This window comes from Scyliorhinus torazame, chromosome 10, assembly GCF_047496885.1.
Source record: "Scyliorhinus torazame isolate Kashiwa2021f chromosome 10, sScyTor2.1, whole genome shotgun sequence".
Taxonomy (NCBI): domain Eukaryota; kingdom Metazoa; phylum Chordata; class Chondrichthyes; order Carcharhiniformes; family Scyliorhinidae; genus Scyliorhinus; species Scyliorhinus torazame.
The window spans coordinates 257,715,581-257,727,640 of NC_092716.1; the positions used below are offsets into that span (position 1 = coordinate 257,715,581).

General features: G+C 54.8%; 1 protein-coding gene across 10 annotated transcripts in view; it reads left to right on the forward strand.

Annotated features, from left to right (window-relative positions):
* The window catches only part of LOC140384746 (glutamine-dependent NAD(+) synthetase-like), a 65,527-nt gene that overhangs the window by 46,745 nt on the left and 6,722 nt on the right, over positions 1–12,060 (forward strand). For 9 of the 10 annotated variants that reach the window (XM_072466723.1, XM_072466725.1, XM_072466724.1 and 6 more), the window contains 2 exons: positions 10,356–10,484; positions 11,077–11,253. In XM_072466723.1, coding sequence (XP_072322824.1) covers positions 10,356–10,484; positions 11,077–11,253 — 306 coding nt within the window. Of the gene's footprint in view, positions 1–10,355; positions 10,485–11,076; positions 11,254–12,060 lie in introns of those variants that run through there. The other variant, XR_011933132.1, reaches the window with a different exon arrangement.

Here is a 12,060-nt window from a genome sequence, read left to right on the forward strand (position 1 = left end):
CCCTAATCCCGCCACCAGTCCCTCCTCCACCTCAGTTGGTCCAGAAAGCGGCCCATCACTCCCTCCTCCAGTGGGGGCTCGGACCGATACCGTTCCTCATAAAAGTCCCTGAAGACCCCATTGATGCCAACCCACTCCGCACCACACTCCCTCCCCTATCCTTAACTCCCCCGATCTCTCTAGCTGCGTCCTGCTTCCGAAGCTGATGCGCCAGCATCCGGCTTGCCTTTTCCCCATATTCATAAACCGCCCCTGGGCCTTCCTCCACAGCACCTCTGCCTTCCTGGTGGTCAACAGGTCGAATTCGGCCTGGAGGCTACGCCTCTCCCTCAACAGTCCATCCTCCGGCACTTCCGCATACCTCCTGTCTACCCTCACCATCTCCCCCACCAGCCTCTCCCTCTGCTCTCTCTCCTCTCCTTGTGGGCCCTAATGGAGATCAGCTCTCCCCGAACCACCGCCTTTAGCGCCTCCCACACCATCCCCACTCGGACCTCCCCGTTATCGTTGGCCTCCAGGTATCTCTCTATGTTTCCTCGGACCCGCTCACTCACCTCCTCATCCGCCAACAGCCCCACCTCCAGGCGCCACAACGGGCGCTGGTCCCTCTCCTCCCCCAGCTCTAGGTCTACCCAATGCGGGGCGTGATCCGAAATGGCTATCGCCGAGTACTCGGTATCCTCTACTCTCGCTATCAGCGCCCTGCTCATAACAAAAAAGTCGATCCGGGAATAGGCCTTATGAACGTGCGAGAAGAATGAAAGTTCCCTAGCCTCCGACCTTGCAAATCTCCAAGGGTCCACCCCTCCCATCTGGTCCATAAACCCCCTCAACACTTTAGCCGGCGACAGCCTCCTACCCGTCCTAGACCTGGAGCGATCCAGTGCCGGATCCAACACCGTGTTAAAGTGTCCCCCCCCCCCCCCCCCCCATTATCAGGCCCCGCCACTTCCAAGTCCGGGATCCGACCCAACATGCGCCGCATAAAACCTGCATCGTCCCAGTTCGGGGTGTACACGTTGACCAGCACCACCCTCACCCCTTGCAGCTTACCACTTACCATTACATACCTGCCGCCATTGTCTGTCACAATGCTCGACGCCTCGAACGACACCCTCTTTCCCACCAAGATCGCCACCCCCCCGATTTTTGGCGTCCAGCCCCGAATGAAACACCTGGCCTACCCACCCCTTCCTCAATCGTACCTGGTCTGCTACCTTCAGGTGTGTCTCCTGGAGCATGGCCACATCCGCCTGCAGCCCCTTCAGGTGCGCGAACACCCGGGCCCGCTTAACCGGCCCGTTCAGTCGCCTTGCGTTCCAGGTTATCAGCCGGACCGTTCCCCACGGCGGCAGACCCCCCGCCCCAACCCCCTCTACTCGCTTCAGCTCCCCCTTGACCATACCAGCAGCAACCCGGTCTCTCTCTTCCCCCCCCCGGGCTAGGACCCCTCCTAGCTGCATTGCTCCCCCCATTGCACTCCCGCAAGTTAGCTGACTCCTGCTGACCCCGGCCACTCCCGCCCCTCCTTTGAATCCTCCCATTGTGGGACTTCCCCTCCCCCTCCATTACCCACCCGCATATTCTCCGCCTCCCCCTTCCATGCCAAGCGCGGGAAAAAAACCCGCGCTTCCCCGCCCCCTCCAGTCTTCAGCATGGGAAAAACCCGCGCTTCCCCGCCCCGGCCCCACCTCCTCCAGCCTTCAGCGCGGGAAAAAGCCCGCGCTATCCACCTGCCGGCCCGCCTCCTCTGACGCAGCTCCTTTTACACGCCCAGTCCCCTCACCCCCGACTCGGGCCTCCCCCTCCCCCGCGGGGCCCCATCCCCCCCCTCCCGGCCATCCACTCCCTACTCTGTTTCCTTGCCCCCCCCTCTAAGAGCCCACCCGACAGACCCAACCAAAACAGTGCCCAACCCACCCTAACCACCCACACTGAATCAAAAATAAACAAGAACAAAGAACCCCCCCTCAAAATGTAACACAACAACAACAATCCCCGACCATCCCCACACCCGACCCCCCCCCCCCCCCCCGACCTTCAGTTTGTGTCCAGCTTCTTGGCCTGAACAAAGGCCCACGCCTCCTCTGGGGACTCAAAATAATAGTGCTGGTCCTTGTAGGTAACCCACAGATGCGCCGGCTGCAGCATGCCAAACTTCACCCCTCTTCTTGTGCAGCACCGCCTTCGCCTGGTTGTACCCAGCCCTCCTTCGCCACCTCCACGCTCCAGTCCTGATATATTTGAACCTCCGCGTTCTCCAGCCTGCTGCTTCTCTCTTTCTTGGCCCACCTGAGTACGCACTCCCGATCAGCGAACCAATGAAACCGCATCAGCACCGCCCGCGGCGGCTCGTTAGCCTTGGGCCTCCTCGCCACAACTCTATGGGCACCTTCCAGCTCTAGGGACACCTGGAAGGACCCCGCTCCCATCAGCGAGTTTAACATGGTGACCACATAGGCCCCCACGTCCGACCCCTCCGGGAGGCCCAGGATCTGCAGATTCTTCCGCCTCGACCGATTCTCCATCTCCTCGAACCGTTCCTGCCATTTCTTGTGGAGCGCCTCGTGCGCCTCCACCTTTACCGCTAGGCCCAAGATCTCGTCCTCGTTATCTGTGATATTTTGTTGGACCTCGCGGATCGCAACCCCCTGGGCCGTCTGGGTCTCCAGCAGCTTATCAATAGAAGCCTTCATTGGCTCCAGCAGGTCCGCTTTGAGCTCCCTGAAGCAACGCTGGATAACCTCCTGCTGCTCCTGCGCCACTGCATCCACGCTGCCTGGTCCCCGCCCGCCGCCATCTCGCTCTTCTTCCCTCGCACTTTCTTTGGCTTCACCACCACTTTTGTAGTCACCCCCGCTCCTGGTCCAAGCCATACACTGTCAGGGGAATGTTGCAGTCTTCCCACACCGGGAAATGTCGAAAAAATACCGTTTGGGGGCCATGAAAAGAGCCCAAAAGTCCGTTCCAAGCGGGAGCTGCCGAACGTGCAGCTTAGCTCCGCATAGCCGCAACCGGAAGTCCCGGGAGACTTTGTTGACAGTTAATTTATACTTTCCGTAACGGCGGAACGACTTGTCGGGCTTTAATACCAGAATTACTGGCACAACCCATTCCGTAAATTGTACCAGGCTAATAGTGCAAAGGCTAATAATGCCAGCCGCCCAAGTTCGGCATCTACCTTGGTGAGCAAGGCATCGGGGGACTGGTCGAGCTCTGAAGTACTTGGGTAGGGCCTCCAGATCCACTTGGATTTTTTGCCCTTGCTCCTTTGATTTAGCTGAGGCATCCCTGAAATACCGCAGGATATTTCCTGATGACTTTGTATCTGCCATGGGTTCACATTTTGAAAATTTTCTGCCAGTCAAATTGGATTTTTTGCCAGTCTCTGCCCAGAATATTGGATCCTGGTCCTTGTATGATTATTAGGGGGAGTCTGACCATTTGTTGCCCATGGGTGACTGGGTCATGATGATTCGTAGAGGCTCCCTCTTGCACGTCGTCAGCACATGAAGGTCTGTTCTCGAGACTGCAGCTCCTGTGCCCACTTCCATTTCCATGGGATGGCCGTTTACCTGGAGTTTAACTTTGATTGGAGCAACTTTGGGTGATGCAGTTCAGCTGCATCAGTTTGTGCTCTTTGGGCTGGTGGCTTTCCAAGGCCTGGGCCTGAGGTGGCTTTGGCATCCGACCTGAGCAGCATGCGCACTAACAGTCTTGTCTTGGTGTGTACTTCGGCCGCAGATACAGTACTCTTGCGACTGTTCCCCAAAGTTCTCTGGGGAAGCTTCCCTTACATTTCTGGGGTTTCGCGGCCATCGACACATATCCTTGCATGCCTTGGCTGAGTGGTGGACAGGTGGTGGGTGGTCTGCCCAGGTGCTTTCTATGGGGAGCCCGGTTTTCCTATATGGGGGTCATCCAATGTTGAGCACACTGCAGTCCATTGAAGTTCCTAGGTCCTTTTCTCGGCATTTTCCAGGGATAGCACCAGTTCTATGGTTCTCTTACGGTCCAGGGTGTAGGTTCTACAGCAGTTTTCTCTGTGTCGCAACATTGTTTGTGCCGCACAACAGTCGGCCCCGTAGCCTTTTCGGCAGGGGTGACCCATATTCAGTGTTTTGCCAGTTTCCTGAGTCTGGTCAGGAATTCCATTATGAAAATGAAAATCGCTTATTGTCACAAGTAGGCTTCAAATGAAGTTACTGTGAAAAAACCCCTAGTCGCCACATTCCGGCGCCTGTTCGGGGAGGCTGGTACGAGAATTGAACCGTGCTGCTGGCCTGCCTTGGTCTGCTTTAAAAGCCAGCTATTTAGCCCTGTGCTAAACCAGCCCCTTATGGGTTAGAACGTCTGATCCCCGTATGTGGGGACCAGTGCTGAACGGTGCTCACCTGAGGTCTCCAAATTACCCGTTCTTCAGGAATTCAATCGGTTGTATTAAACCTTGAGCACTGTAGAATTACCGATGGTCTTGGGTCGTAGTGCTTGCCAGTAATTCTACCAGTTCATTAAAGGTTTTTGAGTTCGGAGCTGCCGGGTAAGTCAAATCCTTAATGGTGCTGGACATCGGGGATCCACAAGCAGTCAAAAGGATTACCTTCTGTCAGTCGTCATCCTCTATGCCATTCACACAAAAGAAATAGCGCATCCTTTCGGTATACTGGGGCCAATCCCTCCTCACCCGCATCATATGACTCGGGTTTCCCAAATAGTGGCATTTCCAGGTTCTTTTCATACTTTTTTGTAGGCACAGCTGTCCAGAATCCCGTTCTCGCTCCTCGTCGCCAGGGTAGTAATCCAGGATACACGGAGATGAAGGTTTAAACAGATTTATTCTAAACTCCAAAGTAAAGCCACACCCTCGGTGCACTACAGCAAGTGTCCCCACCCAGAGCTAACAGAATTCCCGGAATGGCACTTAAAGGGTTTGGTCTCCGCCCATTACCATGGGAACCCGTACTCCCCAAGGAGATCGCTGAGTGATTCCTCATGGTCCTGCTGAGGGTTATCACACCCAGAACCCTCCAAATCGTTCCCTTTCACAAAATTGCCTAATTCCCTTTCAGAAGTCACAATTGAGTCCACTTCCACCAGCCTTTCAGTCAGTGCATTCCTTGCTGCGGAATCTTTTTTTCATGATTTTGAGTCCGATTATTTTGCCAATTCCTTAAATCTGTCATGGTTACAGGCCCTTCCTTCACTGGACACAGCTTTCCCTTATTTACTCGACCAAAACACTTCATGTGCACATTTCTATCCCTTAACCTTCTCTACTGGAAAGGGAACCATCCCAGTTTCTCTAGTCTCAACACACGGTTGTGCCATTCTGGTAAATCTCTGCACCCTCTCCAAGGCCTTGGCATTCCTCCCAAAGTATGGTTGCCAGAATTGGATTCCAAACTCCAGCTGGGGAAGCCAGAGTTTTACAAAGGTTCAGCATAACTTCTTTGTTATTGTACTCTGCATTTATTTATATAGCCAAGAATCTTGTAGAGCTATTTAACAGTTTTCTCATCTTGTCATACCACATTCAAAGGGCATGTGTGTATACCCTAGATTTTAAATTAGTCAACAATGTTACTGTGTACCTGAGAGACGGAATAAAATGCCTATTGTAGTTCTCAGCAGCAGGTGGTTGTATCCATTGCAGTTGTCATTTATTTATCTGTCTGTCTGTCTCTCTCTTCCCTTCGCTCTCTCTCTCTCTCTCCCCCCCCTCTCTCTCTTCCACTCTCCCACTCTTCCCCCCCCCTCTCTCCCTCTCTCTGTCTTACCCTCTCAACCTCTCTCTCTCTCTCTCTCTTCCCCTCCCTCTCTCTCTCTCTCTCTCTCTCTCTCTCTTCCCCTCTCTCCCTCTCCCTCCCTCCCCCTCTTCCCCCCTCTCTCTCTCTCTCCTCCCCTCTCTCTCTTTCTCTCTTCCCCTCTCTCTTTTCCCCTCTCTCCCTCTCCCTCCCTCCCTCTCTATTCCCCTCTCTCTTCCCCTCTTCTCTCTCTCTTCCCCCCTCTCTCTCCCCCCTCTCTCTTCCCCCTCTCTCTTCCCCCTCTCTCTTCCCCCTCTCTCTTCCCCCTCTCTCTTCCCCCTCTCTCTTCCCCCTCTCTCTTCCCCCCTCTCTCTTCCCCCCTCTCTCTTCCCCCCTCTCTCTTCCCCCCTCTCTCTTCCCCCCTCTCTCTTCCCCCCCTCTCTCTTCCCCCTCTCTTTCCCCCTCTCACTTCCCCTCCCTCTTTCTTCCCCTCCCTCACTCTTCCCCTCCCTCACTCTTCCCCTCCCTCACTCTTCCCCTCCCTCACTCTTCCCCTCCCTCACTCTTCCCCTCCCTCGCTCTTCCCCTCCCTCGCTCTCTCTCTCTTTCCCTCCCCCCTCTCTCCTCCCCTCTCTCTCTTCCCCTCTCTTTCTCTTCCCCTCTCCCACTCTTCCCCCCTCTCTCTCTTTCTCTTCCCCTCTCCCCCTCTCCCCCTCTCTCTCTTCCCCTCTCTCCCCCTCTCTCTCTTCCCCTCTCTCCCTCTCTCTCTTTCCCTCCCCTCTCTCTTCCTCTCTCTCTTCCCCTCCCTCTCTCTCTCTTCCCATCTCCCTCTCTTCCCCACCCTCTCCCTCTCTCTCACTCTCTTCCCTCTCTCGCTTCCCCTCTCTCTTCCCCCCTTTCTCTCTTCCCCTCTCTCTCTTCCCCTCTCTCTCTTCCCCTCTCTCTCTTCCCCTCTCTCTCTTCCCTCTCTCTCTTCCCCCTCTCTCTCCTCCCCTTTCTCTCTTCCCCCTCTCTTCCCCTCCCTCTCTCTCTCTCTCTTCCCCCCTCTTCCCCCCTCTCTCTCTTCCCCTCCCTCTTCTCCTCTCTCTCTTCGCCTCTCTCTCCCCTCCCTCGCTCGTCCCCTCCCTCGCTCTTCCCCTCCCTCGCTCTTCCCCTCCCTCGCTCTTCCCCTCCCTCGCTCTTCCCCTCCCTCGCTCTTCCCCTCCCTCGCTCTTCCCCTCCCTCGCTCTTCCCCTCCCTCGCTCTTCCCCTCCCTCGCTCTTCCCCTCCCTCGCTCTTCCCCTCCCTCGCTCTTCCCCTCCCTCGCTCTTCCCCTCCCTCGCTCTTCCCCTCCCTCGCTCTTCCCCTCCCTCGCTCTTCCCCTCCCTCGCTCTTCCCCTCCCTCGCTCTTCCCCCCCCTCGCTCTTCCCCCTCCCTCGCTCTTCCCCCTCCCTCGCTCTTCTCCCTCCCTCGCTCTTCTCCCTCCCTCGCTCTTTCCCTCCCTCGCTCTTTCCCTCCCTCGCTCTTTCCCTCCCTCGCTCTTTCCCTCCCTCGCTCTTTCCCTCCCTCGCTCTTTCCCTCCCTCGCTCTTTCCCTCCCTCGCTCTTTCCCTCCCTCGCTCTTTCCCTCCCTCGCTCTTTCCCTCCCTCGCTCTTCCCCTCCCTCGCTCTTCCCCTCCCTCGCTCTTCCCCTCCCTCGCTCTTCCCCTCCCTCGCTCTTCCCCCTCCCTCGCTCTTTCCCTCCCTCGCTCTTTCCCTCCCTCGCTCTTTCCCTCCCTCGCTCTTTCCCTCCCTCGCTCTTTCCCTCCCTCGCTCTTTCCCTCCCTCGCTCTTTCCCTCCCTCGCTCTTTCCCTCCCTCGCTCTTTCCCTCCCTCGCTCTTTCCCTCCCTCGCTCTTTCCCTCCCTCGCTCTTTCCCTCCCTCGCCCTTTCCCTCCCTCGCCCTTCCCCTCCCTCGCCCTTCCCCTCCCTCGCCCTTCCCCTCCCTCGCCCTTCCCCTCCCTCGCCCTTCCCCTCCCTCGCCCTTCCCCTCCCTCGCCCTTCCCCTCCCTCGCCCTTCCCCTCCCTCGCCCTTCCCCTCCCTCGCCCTTCCCCTCCCTCGCCCTTCCCCTCCCTCGCCCTTCCCCTCCCTCGCCCTTCCCCTCCCTCGCCCTTCCCCTCCCTCGCCCTTCCCCTCCCTCGCCCTTCCCCTCCCTCGCCCTTCCCCTCCCTCGCCCTTCCCCTCCCTCGCCCTTCCCCTCCCTCGCCCTTCCCCTCCCTCGCCCTTCCCCTCCCTCGCCCTTCCCCTCCCTCGCCCTTCCCCTCCCTCGCCCTTCCCTTCCCCTCCCTCGCCCTTCCCTTCCCCTCCCTCGCCCTTCCCTTCCCCTCCCTCGCCCTTCCCTTCCCCTCCCTCGCCCTTCCCTTCCCCTCCCTCGCCCTTCCCTTCCCCTCCCTCGCCCTTCCCTTCCCCTCCCTCGCCCTTCCCTTCCCCTCCCTCGCCCTTCCCCTCCCTCGCCCTTCCCCTCCCTCGCCCTTCCCCTCCCTCGCCCTTCCCTCGCTCTTCCTCTCTCTCTCTCCCCCTCTCTCTCCTCCGCTCTCCCTCTCCCCCCCTCTCTCTCTTCCCCCTCTCTCTCTCTTCCCCTCTCTCTCTTCCCACTCTCTCTTCCCCGATCTCTCTTACCCTTCTCTGTCTCCCCCCTCTCTCTCTCTCTTCCCATCTCCCTCTCTTCCCCACCCTCTCCCTCTCTCTCACTCTCTTCCTCCCTCTCTCTTCCCCTCTCTCTCTTCCCCTCTCTCTCTTCGCCTCTCTCTCTCCCCCCTCGCTCTTCCCCTCCCTCGCTCTTCCCCTCCCTCGCTCTTCCCCTCCCTCGCTCTTCCCCTCCCTCGCTCGTCCCCTCCCTCGCTCGTCCCCTCCCTCGCTCTTCCCCTCCCTCGCTCTTCCCCTCCCTCGCTCTTCCCCTCCCTCGCTCTTCCCCTCCCTCGCTCTTCCCCTCCCTCGCTCTTCCCCTCCCTCGCTCGTCCCCCTCCCTCGCTCTTCCCCTCCCTCGCTCTTCCCCTCCCTCGCTCTTCCCCTCCCTCCCTCTTCCCCTCCCTCCCTCTTCCCCTCCCTCCCTCCCTCTTCCCCTCCCTCCCTCTCTCTTCCCCTCCCTCCCTCTTCCCCTCCCTCGCTCTTCCCCGCCCTCCCCTCTTCCCCTCCCTCCCTCTTCCCCTCCCTCCCTCTCTTCGGCTCTGTCTCTTCTCCCTCTCTCTCTCTTCCCCCCTCACTCTCTTCCCCCCTCTCTCTCTCTCTTCCCCTCTCTCTGTCTCGCTCTCTCCCTCCCCCTCTCTCTCCCCCTCCCCCTCTCTCCCCCTCCCCTCTCTCTCCCCCTCCCCTCTCTCTCCCCCTCCCCCTCTCTCCCCCTCCCCTCTCCCTCTTCCCCCCCTCCCTCTTCCCCCCCCCTCCCTCTTCCCTCCCCCCCTCCCTCTTCCCCCAATCTCTCTCTTTCCCCCCTCTCTCTCTTCCCCCCCCTCTCTCTCTCTTCCCACTCTCTCTCTTCCGACTCTCTCTGCCCCTCTCTCTCTCTTCCCCTCTCTCTCTCTTCCCCTCTCCCTCTCTTCCCATCTCCCTCTCTTCCCCTCCCTCTCTCTCTCTTGCTCTCTCCCCTCTCTCTCCCCCTCTCCCTCTCTCTCCTCCCCTCTCTCTCTTCTCCCCTCTCTCTCTCCCTGCCCCCTCTCTCTTCCCCCTCTCTTTCTCTATATATATCTATATACATATTTTCATTACCAAACGGTCTGAAGCACATAGACACAATATTAAAAACAAGAACATCTGACAATACATACATAGGAATCTCGTGGTTTCTAACCAGTCTAAAAGCACTTTCAGCATTCACAACAAATCAGGAATAGCATTCCAAGTATCAAGAATTCTATGGGGAAAATGTATTTTTATGAATGTCAACATGCAAACCAAATTTCTGTGGTTTATACTGATGACCACGCAAAATACTGTAATTGCAAGAAAATAACTTTTCGACCTTGGATGTACTCTGGTCATGTATCAATTTATAAACTTCAACTAAATCAAAAATCAATCTTCTTTAAGGATTGTAATCCAAGAATTCTTAAACCCTCCTCATAAGGTATTCCCTTCCATTTTCCTGGCAATACGTCTTTGCACTGTCTCTGTAAGCTGTACATCTCTCTGAAGGTGTGGATTCCACACTGGAAGCATCCTCCAGTTGTGAGCATACCAGCTGGTTGTAGAGTTCAAGATAAACACTAAAACTGTGAATCAAAAAGTATGCCTTCCATGCTTGTAAAGCACTTTAAAAGTCATGCAAGACTTTACAATCTGAATTTACAATCCTTGACCAGTTGGATTCCACTTCTACATAATGCAAATGCTTCATTGCAATTTTTAGGGGCGGCACGGTGGCACAGTGGTTAGCACTGCTGCCTCATGGCACCGAGGACCCGGGGTCAATCCTGGCCCTGGGTCACTGTCCATGTGGAGCTTGCATATTCTCCATGTGTCTTCATGGGTCTCATGCCCACGACCCAAAGATGTGCAGGGTTGGTGGATTGAGCATGCTAAATTTCCCCTTAATTGGAAAAAACAAATTGGGTACATTAAATTTAATATCAAATTAATTGCAACTTTTATTTCTGCGCAGGCCGACATGGGGATGACCTACTCGGAACTGTCTGTCTATGGGAAACTCAGGAAGATTGCAAAGTGTGGCCCTTACAGCATGTTCTGCAAACTAATCTACATGTGGAAAAGTATCTGTACTCCCAGGCAGGTAATATAACAGCAGCTGTGCAAGCATTTTGTTACAAGTAGTAGGCACTCAGAAAATGTGTTAAAACATGAAGTGTTTTCGATTTAGATCGAACTGGAGTGTGCGTGTCTATTCATTTTCAGTCTAACCTGTATAAGTGAAAAGCTGTGTATTTTATTTCAAATATATATATGGGTGGGAATTCTCTGGCCATTGCGATTCTCTTTTCCCGCGGCATGGGGAGGGTTCAATGGGAAATCCCATTGACAAGCGGTAGGAAGACTGAATCCCGCTGCCTGCGAATGGCACTGCCGAGAACCACGCGGCTGGGGGACCGGAGTATCCAGCACCATGATATATAGAATTAAATTGGAATCTTCATATCTAGGATTTTGCTTAAATTGGCTTGCTTTGGACTACTACATAATTAAAACAAATCTGTATTGTTTATATCCAAAGTGGTTCAGCCAGCACAGGGTTTAATAGAACATGAGAAAATGTAAAACGGTTTCTCGTAGAGTAGGAATCTGTCCTCAACACATTATTGAACTAAACTGAAACTTGAAAGGGCATTTAAGAGCGTGGTGAGCTTGCATTTCTGATTTGTTTCAAGGTGGCTGAGAAAGTAAAGTATTTCTTCCGGATGTATTCGATTAACCGGCACAAGATGACTACGTTGACTCCTGCCTACCATGCAGAAAACTACAGTCCTGACGACAATCGGTTTGATCTTCGACCATTCCTGTATAATACTGCATGGTCTTGGCAGTTCAAGTGTATCGATAACCAGGTAAGGCTTTGGGACCCAGTAGGCCGGCACACCCCTTGGATAATTCAACTTATTTGCTTCAGCCCTTGAACTATTAGACATTGGCGCTGGATAATTCCTCTATAACGTGTGTGAAGATTTGCTCTTTGAGTGTTACCAGCTAGGATTCTTGCAGAGATAATCTTCGAAAAGTAAGTTTCAAAGTAATGTATAGCAGCATTGAAAATGCATTGAGAAGAATCCCCTCGTTTAGAATACCAGTAAGGGATTCTGTCCTTAGATGTTGGTGAAGAAAGACTGGGAACAATGAACATAATTGTTGGGGGTAGCACATGCATATGAATCAGACCTTTATTCCTCTTTTTCTTCATGGGATAGGGATGCACGGTTTACCAGGAATGGGGACTCATAGTGAGAGGTTTGCTGCTGCAATTTTGCAATAATTGTAGGCTTGTGTGCTGGTGGCCATATGCACTCAGTGAACCAACACCGGTTAACTCTTCCATTTTTATTCTCCTCTTTCTGGCAATATTTAAGGTCTTATTTTTGAGCCAGGGTTAGGGTATTCAACAAACTGGGAAGCCCAGGACCAAGTCAAAAAATTAGACCTTTCAGGAGGGAAATTAGGGAACAATTCTACACACAATGGTTGACAGAAGCTTGGAACTCTCTTCAGCAAATGGTAATTGATGCTGGATCAATTATAAATGTTGCACCCGAGACTGATTGATCAGGTTTTTGTTCATCAAAAATATTGAGGGATATGGGGCAAGGGCGAGTACGTGGAGTTAGATCCAGGTCAGCTATGATCTCGATTGAATAGCAGAA